The 13,621-nt window shown below is 43.7% G+C and overlaps 1 protein-coding gene across 3 annotated transcripts in view; it reads left to right on the top strand.

Moving 5' to 3' along the window:
* The window catches only part of mcu (mitochondrial calcium uniporter), a 62,168-nt gene extending 50,378 nt beyond the window's left edge, over positions 1 to 11,790 (top strand). For all 3 annotated transcript variants that reach the window (XM_085428464.1, XM_085428463.1, XM_085428462.1), the window contains 7 exons: positions 3,468 to 3,531; positions 6,288 to 6,458; positions 6,565 to 6,669; positions 6,940 to 7,100; positions 7,429 to 7,632; positions 8,501 to 8,617; positions 8,824 to 11,790. In XM_085428464.1, coding sequence (XP_085284590.1) covers positions 3,468 to 3,531; positions 6,288 to 6,458; positions 6,565 to 6,669; positions 6,940 to 7,100; positions 7,429 to 7,632; positions 8,501 to 8,617; positions 8,824 to 8,904 — 903 coding nt within the window. In that variant the 3' untranslated portion in view covers positions 8,905 to 11,790. The remainder of the gene's footprint in view (positions 1 to 3,467; positions 3,532 to 6,287; positions 6,459 to 6,564; positions 6,670 to 6,939; positions 7,101 to 7,428; positions 7,633 to 8,500; positions 8,618 to 8,823) is intronic.
* Positions 11,791 to 13,621: the final 1,831 nt, after the last annotated feature.

The following is a 13,621-nucleotide window of genomic DNA, read 5'->3' as shown; positions in this document are numbered from 1 at the left end:
CACCAACATTATTCCTCAGCGCCGGTGTCTGTAACACATTTGCACGCAGGCTCACACAGGCACACTTTGCAGCCGTGCTCGGGAGCCGGTGATTTCCCCGCGGTGTGTCTGGAGTTAAAATGATGTGTTTGCAAGGATGAAGAGGTTTTTAAAATGCAGTGTCATCTTGGGTTTAGATTCAGTTGCAATAGCAATGCTTAAACAAAAGAAGTGCTGCCCACACATCTAAGCTACTGCTGTGGTTTTCCAACCGGGGTTGAAGTAGCTGAGTTCATCTGATGGGGCTGTGGGTAAAAATGTCGAGTACTGCCACAGAAGTAGCACGCTGTGTACACAGTAGTCGGTTACCAAATGTAGCATAACCAGATTTCTTTATATCAAACTAAAAATAGCCCTGTTTCTTAATTTTTTTTCCCCCTGGCATGAACAAAACCATCAGTGAGTAGTGTGAACCCACCCTCAGAGCAGCTCTGCTAGCAGCTTATGAATTTGTATAGCTGCGCCAGAGGAGGAGGAAGCTAATAAATCTTGCAAATTTCTCCAAATGCATCACCTGACCTGAACTAAAAACAAGAGCATCATTATGCTGCTGGAATTAAACACAACTAACATAGCGGAGGGATGATGTCGATGTAGCAGCGATGCATGTAGTAACCCGTGCACCCGCCCTCCTCCATCCTGAAGCCTGGCGCTTGTATGTGAAGTTGTTCTCTGTGAGGATGATTTATCTTCGCTGCAGATCGGTTTCATGCCTCTTCACTGTTGCTGTGTAATACGAGAGCTGGGAAAGACACAGCTGTTTCCTGTTATCAACATTTTTTTTAATCTTCTACAGGAATTTATTATGTAATCTTCTGGGTCTCTGTTTGCTTGCTGTGAATTTAGTACACTCAAAATGTAGACGTGCACATATGGACTGTGGTAAAAAGCAGCAGTGGTTATAGAGCACGGTGCTGATGAGAGTTGAAGGAGATCAGAACCTGCACATCACGATTCTGTGTGAGTCGGACAGAGATGGAGGCGGTTAGGGAGGGAGGGTGAATTCGAGGGGCAACCCCCCTTTCTAGACGAGGGATTCCTTTACTGCAGTGATCAGCAGTACTCCCCCCATCCCTCCCCTCTCGTGCTCCTCTCACTCATAGCTTTTCTCTTTCCGTCTCCCTCCCTCCCTCGTCTTCCTTCTCTTTCTTACCGCCATCCCTGCCAAACATACACACTCCACAGTCACGTTTCGGGTGGGGAGGGACTGTCTGCTGCAGGGTACAGTGTATGCAGCACATGGTCAGAAACGCAAGCGCGCTTGTGACTCGCACGTTTTTACTCCAGACTCCATTTATCTCCATTGCTCCCCCGCCACCCCTCCATTTATCCTCACGTTCATTCTCCCCGTCTCTCCACACCTCTTTCCCCCTCTCTCGTGGCCCGTCTGCCCATCTCCTCAGCCCGTTTTTCTTTGTCTCTCCCCCTTTCCCTTCGCCGTGTGTGACATTGATTCCAAGGTTGCTGTGCTGTTGACTGCTGCTACGCTGTTAAATATTGCAGGCAGCGTTTCAGTGGCTGCGTGCCGAGGGGAGTGGAGGCGCGGGAGCTTTGCTCAGTCGCTGCAGCTGCAACTGCAACTACCGCTGACAAACAGGCTGGTGAACAGACGGGTTGGACACACACACACACACACACACACACACACACACACACACACACACACACACACACACGGCCACCTGCAAGCACACAGAGGTATATCCACGCATACATGTCACTCCACAGATCGACGTGCACGTGTGCCCGTGCCATATTTGCATATGTTTGTGATGGCGCTTTGTGCCAGCGGGTGCGTGGGCTGGTGATGACGCTGTTGTGGGTATCTCCGTGAAATCTTCCTGGCTTTCGAATAGCTGAAGTTAATGAATGAGCAAAGCAGTGCTGGAGTGCTCTCTGCAGACTGTGCAGTTATTCCAGCCAAAAGCCCTTTCTCAGCATGTCATCTGATCAGAAACCTAATCACTGTTTGGGCTCTACTTGGTGCTTGGCAATTGGTATTCTCATTTAGGACACACACACACACACACACACACACACACACACACACACACACACACACACACACACACACACACACACACACACACACACACACACACACAGAGAGAGAGAGAGGAGGTGCTGCAGTGCTGGCATTTACTCTCACACCTTCTCCATCCTTTATCCAGATCAACATCATTCTGTGCATTTGATTGATTGGCAGTCGCAGTCACTGATTGACAGCAAGCCTGGGTTTGAGTTTCTGTGTCTCAGTTTGGTGGTCGGATTACAGCCAGCTTCCTTTGAAGAGGCCCAACTGCTCACAGAATTATTTTTATATACGAGTTTATTTTCTGTCAGTCACAGGAAACCTTTTGACACAGGCCGTCTGTGTCAAACATGAACAACAGTGTAAAGCTTTGTAAATACTTAAAGAATCTGTGGGAAAGCCTTATTGCAGACAGACCTGGGATAATTGTGTTGCTGACTAATAATAAAATCAGGCTTTATTATCTGGACCGTTGACTTCTTTTTGCTGCCGTCTTGCTTTTGTCCAGGATTAAAAATGATGTTGGTAAATGGAGCATGTTTATCTCGGCTGTACAGAATTAGAAAGGATCTGTTTGCAGTGAAAGTATACGCACACAGATGCACAGATGCACAGATACACGTCTCCTGTGAGATATCTTTTCACTCTGTGACTATCAGTGCAGTTGAGAGAGCTTTGAAGCTCTGCTGTTGTGGTTTGGATCAGTAAGGGTCAGAGAGTGTGGGTGTATCGTAGATCTGATGTTACAACGGTTGTACACAGATTAAGCGCATCAGTACATTGTATACTTGTACACATTGTATACAATTATATGCAACCCTAAAAGTTGCACAGATCTGGGCCCCAGATGTCAGGGACAGTGCAGAAAACTGAGCATTTTTGTGGTACAGTCACAATTGGTTTATCCAGAAGTTATGAGTCCCCAGAGGTGTTTTTTTTGGTTTTGTTTTTTCCTGATGTCTCATCTTCATCTGTTCATTTGTTTTGTTGTTTTTGTTTTTTAAGAATGAGAAGAGCAGCCCGCCTGCCATTTGCCCTGGGCTGGATGATGTCCCGCCAGTAATTTGAAACATATGAACACTCAGAAGTATTTTTGTGACAAGAAAGCCGCAGTTAAATCGGTTAATTCGTCCTACTCGGGCGTGGCTCTTGTCTGCAAATGGGAGCATTTCTTGAAAATGGGAAAGCGGTCCCTGTTGTGTAACACAACACTCTCGGAAATAAACAATTAGAGAAGTAAGTGGCATTGATTAGGGCAGTTTCATATTGCTGGGTGCTGCACGCTGATCTACAGCAGCAGCAGCTGTGGCTGGGTGAAAGAAGCATGCCAGGTGAGAACAAACAGTGAAAAGGCAAAAAGTAATGAGTTTGGTCCACTTTCTCCTCCTATCTGCAGGTTTGGAGGGGCGCCCCCTCATGGCACGGCCAGAGACTGTTGTGTTCCTCTGCAGCTCCAGAGGGTAAGTATTCCCTTCCTACTGCATCGTTAACTTGACACTCTCACCAGCAAAAATCCAGATGCAGCACTCGTAGCTGTATGAGAGGTTTCCCTTCCTTTTTTTTTTTTTTTTTTCTCAAACGAAGGAGAAAACCCCAAACAACAATGCGAGAAATTCTGCATCAATCGGAGAGTAGAGGCTCATTTGGAGTTAACAGGCAGAAGTCATTAATGTGGAATCAGTCTCGGGGTAGCATCTGCTTGTCTGTGTGAGAGGCGGGAGTGATGGAGAGTGTGAACAGAGGGTGGAAGAGAAAGGGAGCAGCACTGCAGAACAGGCTGAATTCATTTAAAAGCGTGCCTTAATAGCTGTAGGATTGTAGTAAAGATAGACACGGGGTCTTTGCGCTTTTAACAATGCTCCTGCGATGACAGGATAAACGAGGACAAAGGGAACGTGTGCGGCAGAGGGGGGCACTCGGGGCAACGTTTCAAAGTATCACTGTAATGAAGAAACGGTCTTAAAATGAAACGTCTGAACCTTTGGTGTCTTTTAAACGTGACACCTGGAAAAGAAGCCCGGCTGGCGCTGCCTGTGCCAGCTGAGCGTCCTTCATTTCTTGGTGTGGACCTGGGCAGATATCTGCTGATTCACTGCAGTGGGCCTGTGCAGGAGGCGGAGGTTTTTGGGTGCAGCAGCAACAAGGAGGCTCGGATCATATCTCCTATGGGCTTGCAGCCCCCTGCCTTGATTCATGTGTCTGTCTTTAGAGGCCACTCAGCATGATAATGGTATAAGCTGCACAGGCTCAATACAACAGTAGTTTGGTTATGGACCAATAGAGCCATATTACAGGCTTATATTAGCAGAGAGTGCCAGTGAGCCGAGCGTGGGCTCAGCTGTTTGGGACAAAAGTGATGGAAGAAAAAAGCAGGGTGTACAGATGGCACCGAAAACGCACAGAATCCTAAACTTGAACTCAGTCCCAGGTACACTAAGTGATTCCATCTTTTTCTCGGCTATGAAAAGTAAAAAAATTTCAAAGAATGAATAAACTACGGTGTTTACCTCGAGGCCTTTTAATTCAGCCTCACCACACGTGCATGATTTAGAAGTCTTTCAGGCTTTTATGTGGGAATAAGAAACATCAATAGTTGGCTTCAAAGAATCATCGGCAGTCCTGTGAGGAACAGGTTCGCAATGTTAAGGCTGTATCGATTCTCCAGAACAGATGGCCTGAATAGGGCTTATTTTGGCAAACCGCAGCGAGCAGTGTATGTCTTTTAGTAGCTATTAGTCCTGTGTTGATTACTGACAAATATTAGATGTGCTAAACCAAAAATTAGGTACTGAGAGTAATAAGAATTTTTTGACAGCAATGTGCATAGACTCAATTATTAATGCAGCTCTCAGTACAACTATTTTACTATCTTATTAAAAAAAGATCTTCATTGACATGCCGTCATTGTTGATGGTTACAACCAAGCTTGGATGCATGCATTTACAATAACTTGGAAATGATCGTTAATTGGAACCAGTTATCGAATACCATTCCTAATCACAACTTGGTCAATGCACACGTCCAGTCAAAGCATCCTGTCTGTGGGAACCCACCCCTACACTGCCTCCGAATTTGTACCAGATAATTTCAGCCAATAAATAACTGTTGATGAATTACATTGACTGCAGCGTCTTATTGGATAAGTTAAATGGAGCCAGTGTTCCAATATGGCAAGATCTGTTAACGTTTAATGAACGATCACTGAGTTTTATGTTTAGTGTTGTGATGCGCCCAGTTAGGGCTACTGTGACGCCCTGAACCACAGTCCAGTGAGCAGTTAGACAAAATGCTCTTGTTAGATAACCTTTTTTTTCCCAAGGTTTCTGTGTCCATGTGTTGGACCAGTTGTTTAAGTTTTATAGCAGTGCACTTAAGTTAATTAGATACTTAGTATCAGAACTCTGACTCCATACCACTACTTTGCTGGGCAAACTGTTTAATGCCAATATATCAATCAGGCCACAGATGGTATCATCTAGATGTTTTGTAGTGAGCCATGCAAAGTAAACCAAGAATAACTAGACTCCTGCTTCTCATTAACGCTTCTTAGCCTTTCTGTAACCTCATTTTATAACCACAGTTCCAAAGGAGTTGGGACAAAGATGCAAATCTCATGAAACCATATTTTTATTCACAATACGTCATAGAAACATATCAAATGTCTTGAAAAAATTTCGAATGGGAGCAACAAAACCCATGAAAGGTAAGTAGTACTAAAAAAAACAACTGGAGGAGCATTCTTCAGCTAATTAGCAACAGGTCAGTAACATGATTGGGCATAAAAAGAGCATCTCAGAGAGGCTGAGTTTCTCAGAAGAGGTTAATGAGTCCTTAAAAGAACTGCACCTACAAATTTCAGAATAATTTTCCTCAGCGTGAAATTGCGATATCTCATCATCTGCAGTATATAATATCATGCAGAGATTCATCCTGCATTTCTGATGGTATGTGGGAGTTAGTGCTTGCGCATCTGGAAATGCACTATGAATGCTCAAAGGTATACACAGGTTTTAGAGGAGCATGTGCTCCAATCCGGGGAAGTTGTTGTTTACTTCAGCAAGATGATGCTAAACTGCACACATACTGTAAATCATTGCATTCTGTATGTACTTCCATTTTACTCAGCATCCTAATTTTTTGGGCATTGAGGTTGTGCAAGATTACTGCTTTTGTGACGTTCGACCCGTCCCTGTTTTCTTACTCGCGACCCCTACAGAGGTGACGGTGGTGTATCAGAACGGGCTGCCGGTGATCTCAGTCAGTTTGCCGTCCAGACGAGAGCGCTGTCAGTTCACCCTCAAACCTCTCAGCGACTGTGTGGGAGTTTTCCTCCAACAGCTCCAGGCAGAGGACAGAGGCATCGACCGGGTCGCCATCTACTCTATGGGTATGCTCACACACACAAGTGAACAAAACCTCATAACCTTTAGTTCCAGTACCTTTTTGTTGCGTAAGCCCTCTCTTATTTTCTCCCCGTTTCTCTTTCTCTTCAGATGGGGCGAGGGTTGCCTCCTCCACAGGAATAGACATCCTGCTGCTGGATGATTTCAAGCTCGTTATTAACGACACCACACACCTCGTGCGGCCACCGAGGAGAGGTGAGAACCGGCGAAGCCTCTGCTGTTCGTTGTTAGGCAGATTTCAATCATGGCGTGTACCGCTGCGACTGTGGGTGTGACAGGTGTTTTGGGGGTTGCAGTGATCATGGTGATAGGTGCTTTAGCATAATAAGAAGCACAACCACTGAAGCCTGAAATTCTTGTCTGAATTCTGCCTTAGGGGGCGTCACCAATAAGAGGAAGTCAGGATTTTATTGCCAGCATGTGGGAAGCCTGTTTATTTATTTGCATTTGTGTGTTTAACTTCAGAGCTGTTGCCCCACGAGGAGGCGGAAAAGTTGAACGATGTCAAGTTTCTGGTGCAGCAGCTCTATACCACGCTGCGCATCGACGAGCACCAACTTAGCAAAGAGCGTGAGCTAATTGGACGACTGGAGGACCTGAACTCACAACTCCGCCCCCTAGAGAAGGTCTAACTCTCTTAACGTGTTTTGGAGTGCTGTAATATTGAAATTTGTGCTGCTACAAGACGATTAACCTTCACCACAACATCAGGGAACTTGAAATTAAGTGACCTGCATGCTTTTATTAAATTTTTTCATGGGAGACAAGAAGCTGTTATGTAACTAGTATAGCATATCACCCCAGTCACAATTCACACGACATGGCTAATATAACTAAAATGTTGTTATTCAGTTGTTACTTGTGTACTGAAGGGAATTACTGACCTAATGGAAAATAGTTTTATGTGCTCCGCTTGTGAACGCATGTGCGGTTTCTGTATTATCTCCTGTGCAGGTGAAGGAGGAGCTGAATAAGAAGGCAGAGCGACGCACCACTTGGGTGTTGTGGGGTGGCATGGCGTATATGGCAACCCAGTTTGGTATCTTGGCCAGGCTAACCTGGTGGGAGTACTCCTGGGATATCATGGAGCCGGTCACCTACTTCATCACTTACGGCACTGCAATGGCCATGTATGCCTACTTCGTTCTAACACGTCAGGTAAGACCACAGTCTTCAAACTTGGATAAAGATGTAAAGGCCTTAGCTTTCATGTTTACACCTTGTTATCACATGATCTAAGCATCCATGTTTGAAGATTCATACTGGTGGAAAACCAGGAGAAATCTGTATACCTAATAATTCAAACCTAATAATGGTTTGAATGCTGCAAAGCAGTGGATTAAATCTGAGAACCTGTATCATGAGAGTGAAGGCATGAAGCGAATGGAGTGCCTTGGATGTGTTTCTCTTTTTTCTCGATCTATGGAAATGCCATCCAAAGACAAGCTCAAACGGATGTAATATGCATTCAGGCAGTGTTCCTGTTAAATATTTTTACATTCTGATAACCACTGAAGTCACTTATAATAGAAAAAAGTTCAGCTTTGATAGAACCTAATCAAATATGTGGATTTACTCCTTTTCCCTGCTGATTTGTTTTGTTAATTAACAATCGTGCACTGTTGCCTGACAAAAAGCATGGAAATAGAATCGATCTATTCATATTATCGTATTGAAAGCCTTTTTTCTAGTCTCCACACTTGTGTTTTGGGTGCTTTCGCTGTACCAAAAAGTGTGACTCATTGTAGGCCAGTTATGCCGAAAATCTGTTAAGAACCCACCCAGGAAATCATCACACTTGGGAAATTTAATGGATTTTTAAAAAACTTTTTAAAGCCTGGTGACATCGTCGCCCTTCAGAAATGTGTTCAGCGTTTATACAATTACCATAAATTTTTAAATCCAAGGACATGGAGCCAATTTGATGTTGGCTTTCTCACTCCTATAGAAATGAGTAGATGGAAGGTTTCTGATAAACTGGGTCCTCTTACACACAGCTCTGACTGCGTGTCTCTGTAACCTGCAGGAGTACGTTTATCCCGACGCCAGAGACAGGCAGTATCTGCTGTTCTTCCACAAGGGGGTGAAAAGGACACGCTTCGACATTGAGAAGTACAACAAGCTGAAGGATGATATCGCTGAGGTATAGTTGCTCGGTTGAAAGCTGGGTGTTTTGTAATGTAAAACCAGCGCTGCAGTCGCACTGGGGATTCACGCATTTTGCAGTTCAGCTCTCGGATTTGTTGTGCCAGTGGATACATGCGGCTTTGTACCACCCCGCCACATTTTATTTATTTATTTGAATTTTCACTTCCCTCATTTTCCTCTCTCACTTTACATCCTCTTCAGGTGGAGTTAGATCTGAAGCGTCTACGGGACCCGCTCCAGCTCCAGCTCCCGATTCAGCAACTCACCGACGGCAAAAATTGATGGGAAGAGTGACCTCCCCCTCGCTCAGCTCCTGCAACCCACTTTTTTCCTCTTCTCTTCTGCTGTCCTACTCCCTCCTCCCTCTTTCCCATCCATTTCTCTTAGAGTCCCCTATCCCTGCATCCCTCCCGCACCCGATAATCCCATCCCTTTATTCTCTGACGGAGGTTTTTTTCTCCTTTTTTTTTCCTTTTCTTTTTTGGGTTCTTCTTTTTCTTTTCCCGACTGGAACCTTGAGTCGGAATTGCAAGCAAAAACTGCTAAAAGGCGAAAAAAACAGGATGGTGAGAACATCAAGAACTGAAAACGTCTCACAGCTGATGGATGCTGGGGATGATGGAAAAGGAAGACGATGACGATAGCATTAAATTGGCCACAATGGATATGCCTCAAGTCTCCAGAGGGACAGCCGGCAGGTAACTCCAGGGATGAAACGGGAATTACTACACCTGTAGAACACTCCACGACAAGGAACACGCAGCGGGGGCAGCTGTGTGTGTGTCTGTGTGTGTTGGCAGGACTTTCAGGCTACCTTGGGACACTGACCTTGGCTGCCCTGCGGGTTACCACGGCGGCGCAGTCCTTCTATCTCTAGTGGTCAAACTGTCAACACACACGCCTCCTCTTGGACGGGGCAGGCTGCGAGGACACGTTTACAAGAAATCCCGACCGCAGTCACACCATCGGGAAGACCTTCGTTTTTCCTGTGGCCGACTCCTGCTGCCTCTCCCTCTCGGAGCCGCGCCTCCTCCAGGCGACGGACAGCTGTCACAGATTGACCTTCCTTCGTCAGGAGTCCGTCTCCACTCGCAGGATGCAGGATTGAAAACGCCTCATATCCTCTTCCTGTTTTAACGCCCTGTAGCGGCCCAGCCTGCGCAAGTATGACAGTACTACCGACAACAACATCACTGTGTGTTCTTTTATTCCAAAAAAACAAAAAGAAAAAAAAATGATAAAAATATTTTGGCACTTTTTATTTTGAAAGCCATAGTATATTTGTTATGGAAAAATATGAATATATATGTATACAATCAAATAAACCAGATGACCAGAGGCTAGTTTTTTCAGTGGGGGGAGGAGCTCTCATACAACAAACCTCTTTTTGTTTCTTCTTTTTTTTGGCATCAAACAGCTCATCTTACACCCTCTATAAAGATCTCCTGCCATGAAGGAAGCCCACTAACAGTCCAACACACACTTAGTCGCATACGCACACACACAAAAAGCATCGCCCTATATGCAGTACATACATAAAGCTACCAGTTTTTATGCATTTTCATGGCAAATGCACACTGTATGTGCCACAATAACAGCATTCAAGGTGGATGTAAGGCTCGTCTGCATGGCTGCCAAGGGGATTGGGGGGAATCCAAATACAAGGGTGCTGTTTGACTTCTTTAATTATCTGAATGCAGCAATTGCTGTAGAAACGCTTAACATAACGGCAAGGTTGAAATCTTTACCGATCATTGCCTCAGACAAACTTACAAGCATGGTAATACACTTGATGAACTGGCTTCTACAAAAACTTTCTTAATAGCTAGAGGTTTTTAGTAAACTCCCCGCAGCTCAGTAACCATTGTCTTGCCATCTTGTGTTTTTTTTTCTTTCTCTTACCAAATGAAATCACAAAATAAAAGCTCAATCCAACAACAAAACAAGTGTCATGGCATTGAAGTCATAGAGGTTTTCTCATTCAGAAACAAATCCAGAGTGTTCTCCTCCCACTGCTGCTGTAATGCCCCTCCCTCCCTGCTCCCTTGATGGCAAGGCGGGGTAGACTGCATGCTGTGGTATGCCCTCAGTAGAAATCTGTGAATGTGTAGGAGCATTATTGCAATTTTGTACTTAATTGGACACCTTTCTTTTGCACATTTGCTAAAGAGTCATCCACATCAAGCTGAAGTCTTATTCAGAGGTTGTACAAGCCATATATTTATGTTGTCCATTTTTATTTAGGGGGGATGGTCATGGAATAAACCTTTGCCAGGTTCACATATAAATTTATGTTCAGGCCGAGGATTGGTGGCCTTTTCTTCCCCCCATAATCATCTCTATAGCTTCTCAAAGCCAGTTATCTTCACTTCTGCAGAGGGGAGGCACACGTGGACTTCAGCTCCAGATCATCCTGTGCCTGTGTGTGAACAGTTGGCAAAATCCTACTGATGAGATGCTTGTGTTAAAATACAGATTTTATATTAAAATGCATGATTTTAGGGTCAAATCAAAGGTTAGACCTGCAGATCTCAAGGCAGGATTTTTAGTCGAAACTGTTACCGTGTGTGTGTGTGTGTGTGTGTGTGTGTGTGTGTGTGTGTGTGTGTGTGTGTGTGTGTGTGTGTGTGTGTGTTTTACCTCCCAGGGAAAAGGTGCCTTTTGGATCATTAATTATTTAAACTTTTTTGACAATGTAGCAATTTGGTGAACGGCAACATGATACATGATAGGAAAAACTATAAGAAGAGAAAGTTAATCTGTCTTTTTTTTTTTCCCACAAAGAAGGGTTAAATTTCACTCTGTGGAAGTGGAAATCAATTTTTTGCTGTGTGTGTGTGTCTGTGTACATGAGTGTTTGTTTGAACCTGCATGTCTAGTGCACAGAGAGCAAAAGTGCACATCACCATATTCATGAGTCCTTTGCTCCTATTTGCCGCTTGTCAATGGCGCTAAAAATCAATTTGGCTCTCATCCCGTTTTACGGCCGTCATCAGCTTTAAATTTGTCTGTCCTGAACACACACACACACACACACACACACACACACACACACACACACACACACACACACACACACACACACACAGAGAAAATGGTGTTTCCTTGGAGATGTTCTGCAGAAGGTGAGTCCTCCCCTCTGCTGTTTCTACACAACAACTCCATCATCATCATCATCATCATCATCGTCACAGCCTCCTTTTTCTTTTTTCATGCCATCCACCGTTTATTGCCTTTTTTTTTAAAACTTTTTTTTAAAACAATATATCAAATATAGGGAAACTTTATTCTAAAGAGGGTGTTGCATGAATGTATGTTTACATGGGAAATATGTTAAAAAAATAAATAAAAAAACGATGATTTATCAAAATAACTGCAAAGATAATTTAAGAACGTTGTTTGTAGAGATTCCTAGTTATAAAGGGCAGCGAGGCGGGGTTGCGTCTTTAGAATCTGCCCTGCCAAATCTGATTTAAATCCAGGCCAACCAAATGCTCAAAGCCCATCTTCACCTTGTTTACTCCCTTAAATCCCTTCCCTCAGCTCCCCAATAAATGGAAAAAAAGCCACCTATAAAAGAGGTTTTATGACCTCTCGTCTTGGAGTCCAAAGTAAAAGTGGCAGGTGCATTTTCTTAGCTTATTGGGGGCTATCTCCGGTTCGTATCCCTCCTGTTATTCTTTTTCATCAACCCCCAGCCTTTTTTCTTCTCCAAAGTCACATTATTACAATGTTTTGAATTTGTTATGTTCTGAATTTCTTGTTTTGTTTCTTTGTTGCGTGGGTGTGAGCACTTACAATAAGATTTGTTTAAAATGCCTGAAGAATGAAGCAGATTATTGGGTTGAAAATGATCTCGTACTTCATTCTGACCTCTTATTTACTTTTTCTTTTCTCCTGTTGACATGATGCTGTAATGTTGGCAAAAAAAAAAAAAAACAAAAGGAAAAAAAAGGAAAGAAAATGTAAAATCCTGTATCATTTATGAAATATGTATAAAAGAGAAATGTAATTCAATTATCAATAAAATCCTTATCCAGTTTTTGGAACCAGTGGTCCGGTTGAAATTTGTGATTAATGTGTAACGCTGCCGATGTTTACAAGAAGCTTTCCAAGGTCTCGATGACTTCCCCAGACTTTCCTTGGCCTTCAGCCCTTCCTGCACAGGACATCCTATGAGATAGATCTGAGAATCAACACACTCTTGTTTTTATTTTTGGTGCTTTTTCAATCTTATTTTGATCATTAGAGCAGAAAAGGAATCATTTCCCTTGAATAACCCGAGAAAAGCCATGAGCCATATCGCTGTGTGGTTACACTTGGGTGCATCACTGCTTTAAGCTAAATGCTAATGACAGCAGAAAAACACTCACAGTGACCAATGTGAGTGTGAGGTCAGTTGTTGACATTTGACATATAACTTCCTGTCTGCTCACAAGTAAAATACAGCTAAGGTCATGGTCTCAATAGTTTTGCAAAACATCTTGATAAGAAAAAAAATTCATCCAAATGAATCATTAGAGCTGTCACAATTGTCTTGAGAGCAAACTAAATGTGATCTCTAATCTTCATGACCTTTCTGGTTAGTACCTAGCTGCTCATTTAGTTAAAAATCCAACAGGTCAATCTCAGCTAAAGGATCATAAATGGGATTTAGTGTCAGGAACTGGATCCGGCAGTGCAGCTTTAACAAAACTGACCAACTCACAGAGGTGTGTGGTTCCTTATCATCATCTTCTGCTTATTCGTTTTACAGTCGTAGGGAGGTTTTGAGACTATCCCAACTGTCATAGGGTAAGAGGGAGGGTACACCCTCGACGAGTCACCAATCTCCTCATCTGCATCCATGGATGGAGTTCATCCATTCATCATCAGTTACTCAGCTTGCTTCATCCATCCTACGGTGAATTTAGAATCGCCAGTTAACCTAACGTCATGCATGTCTTTGGACTGTGGGAAGAAGCCAATGTACCTTGAAAGAATTACACAAACGGGGAGA

Source organism: Rhamphochromis longiceps, linkage group LG13 (genome assembly GCF_057381845.1).
Source record: "Rhamphochromis longiceps isolate RC_006_pf linkage group LG13, R_longiceps_female_GT1.1, whole genome shotgun sequence".
Lineage (NCBI taxonomy): Eukaryota > Metazoa > Chordata > Actinopteri > Cichliformes > Cichlidae > Rhamphochromis > Rhamphochromis longiceps.
Note: the sequence above shows the minus strand (reverse complement) of the source record. Positions and strands in the feature narration are given on the sequence as shown.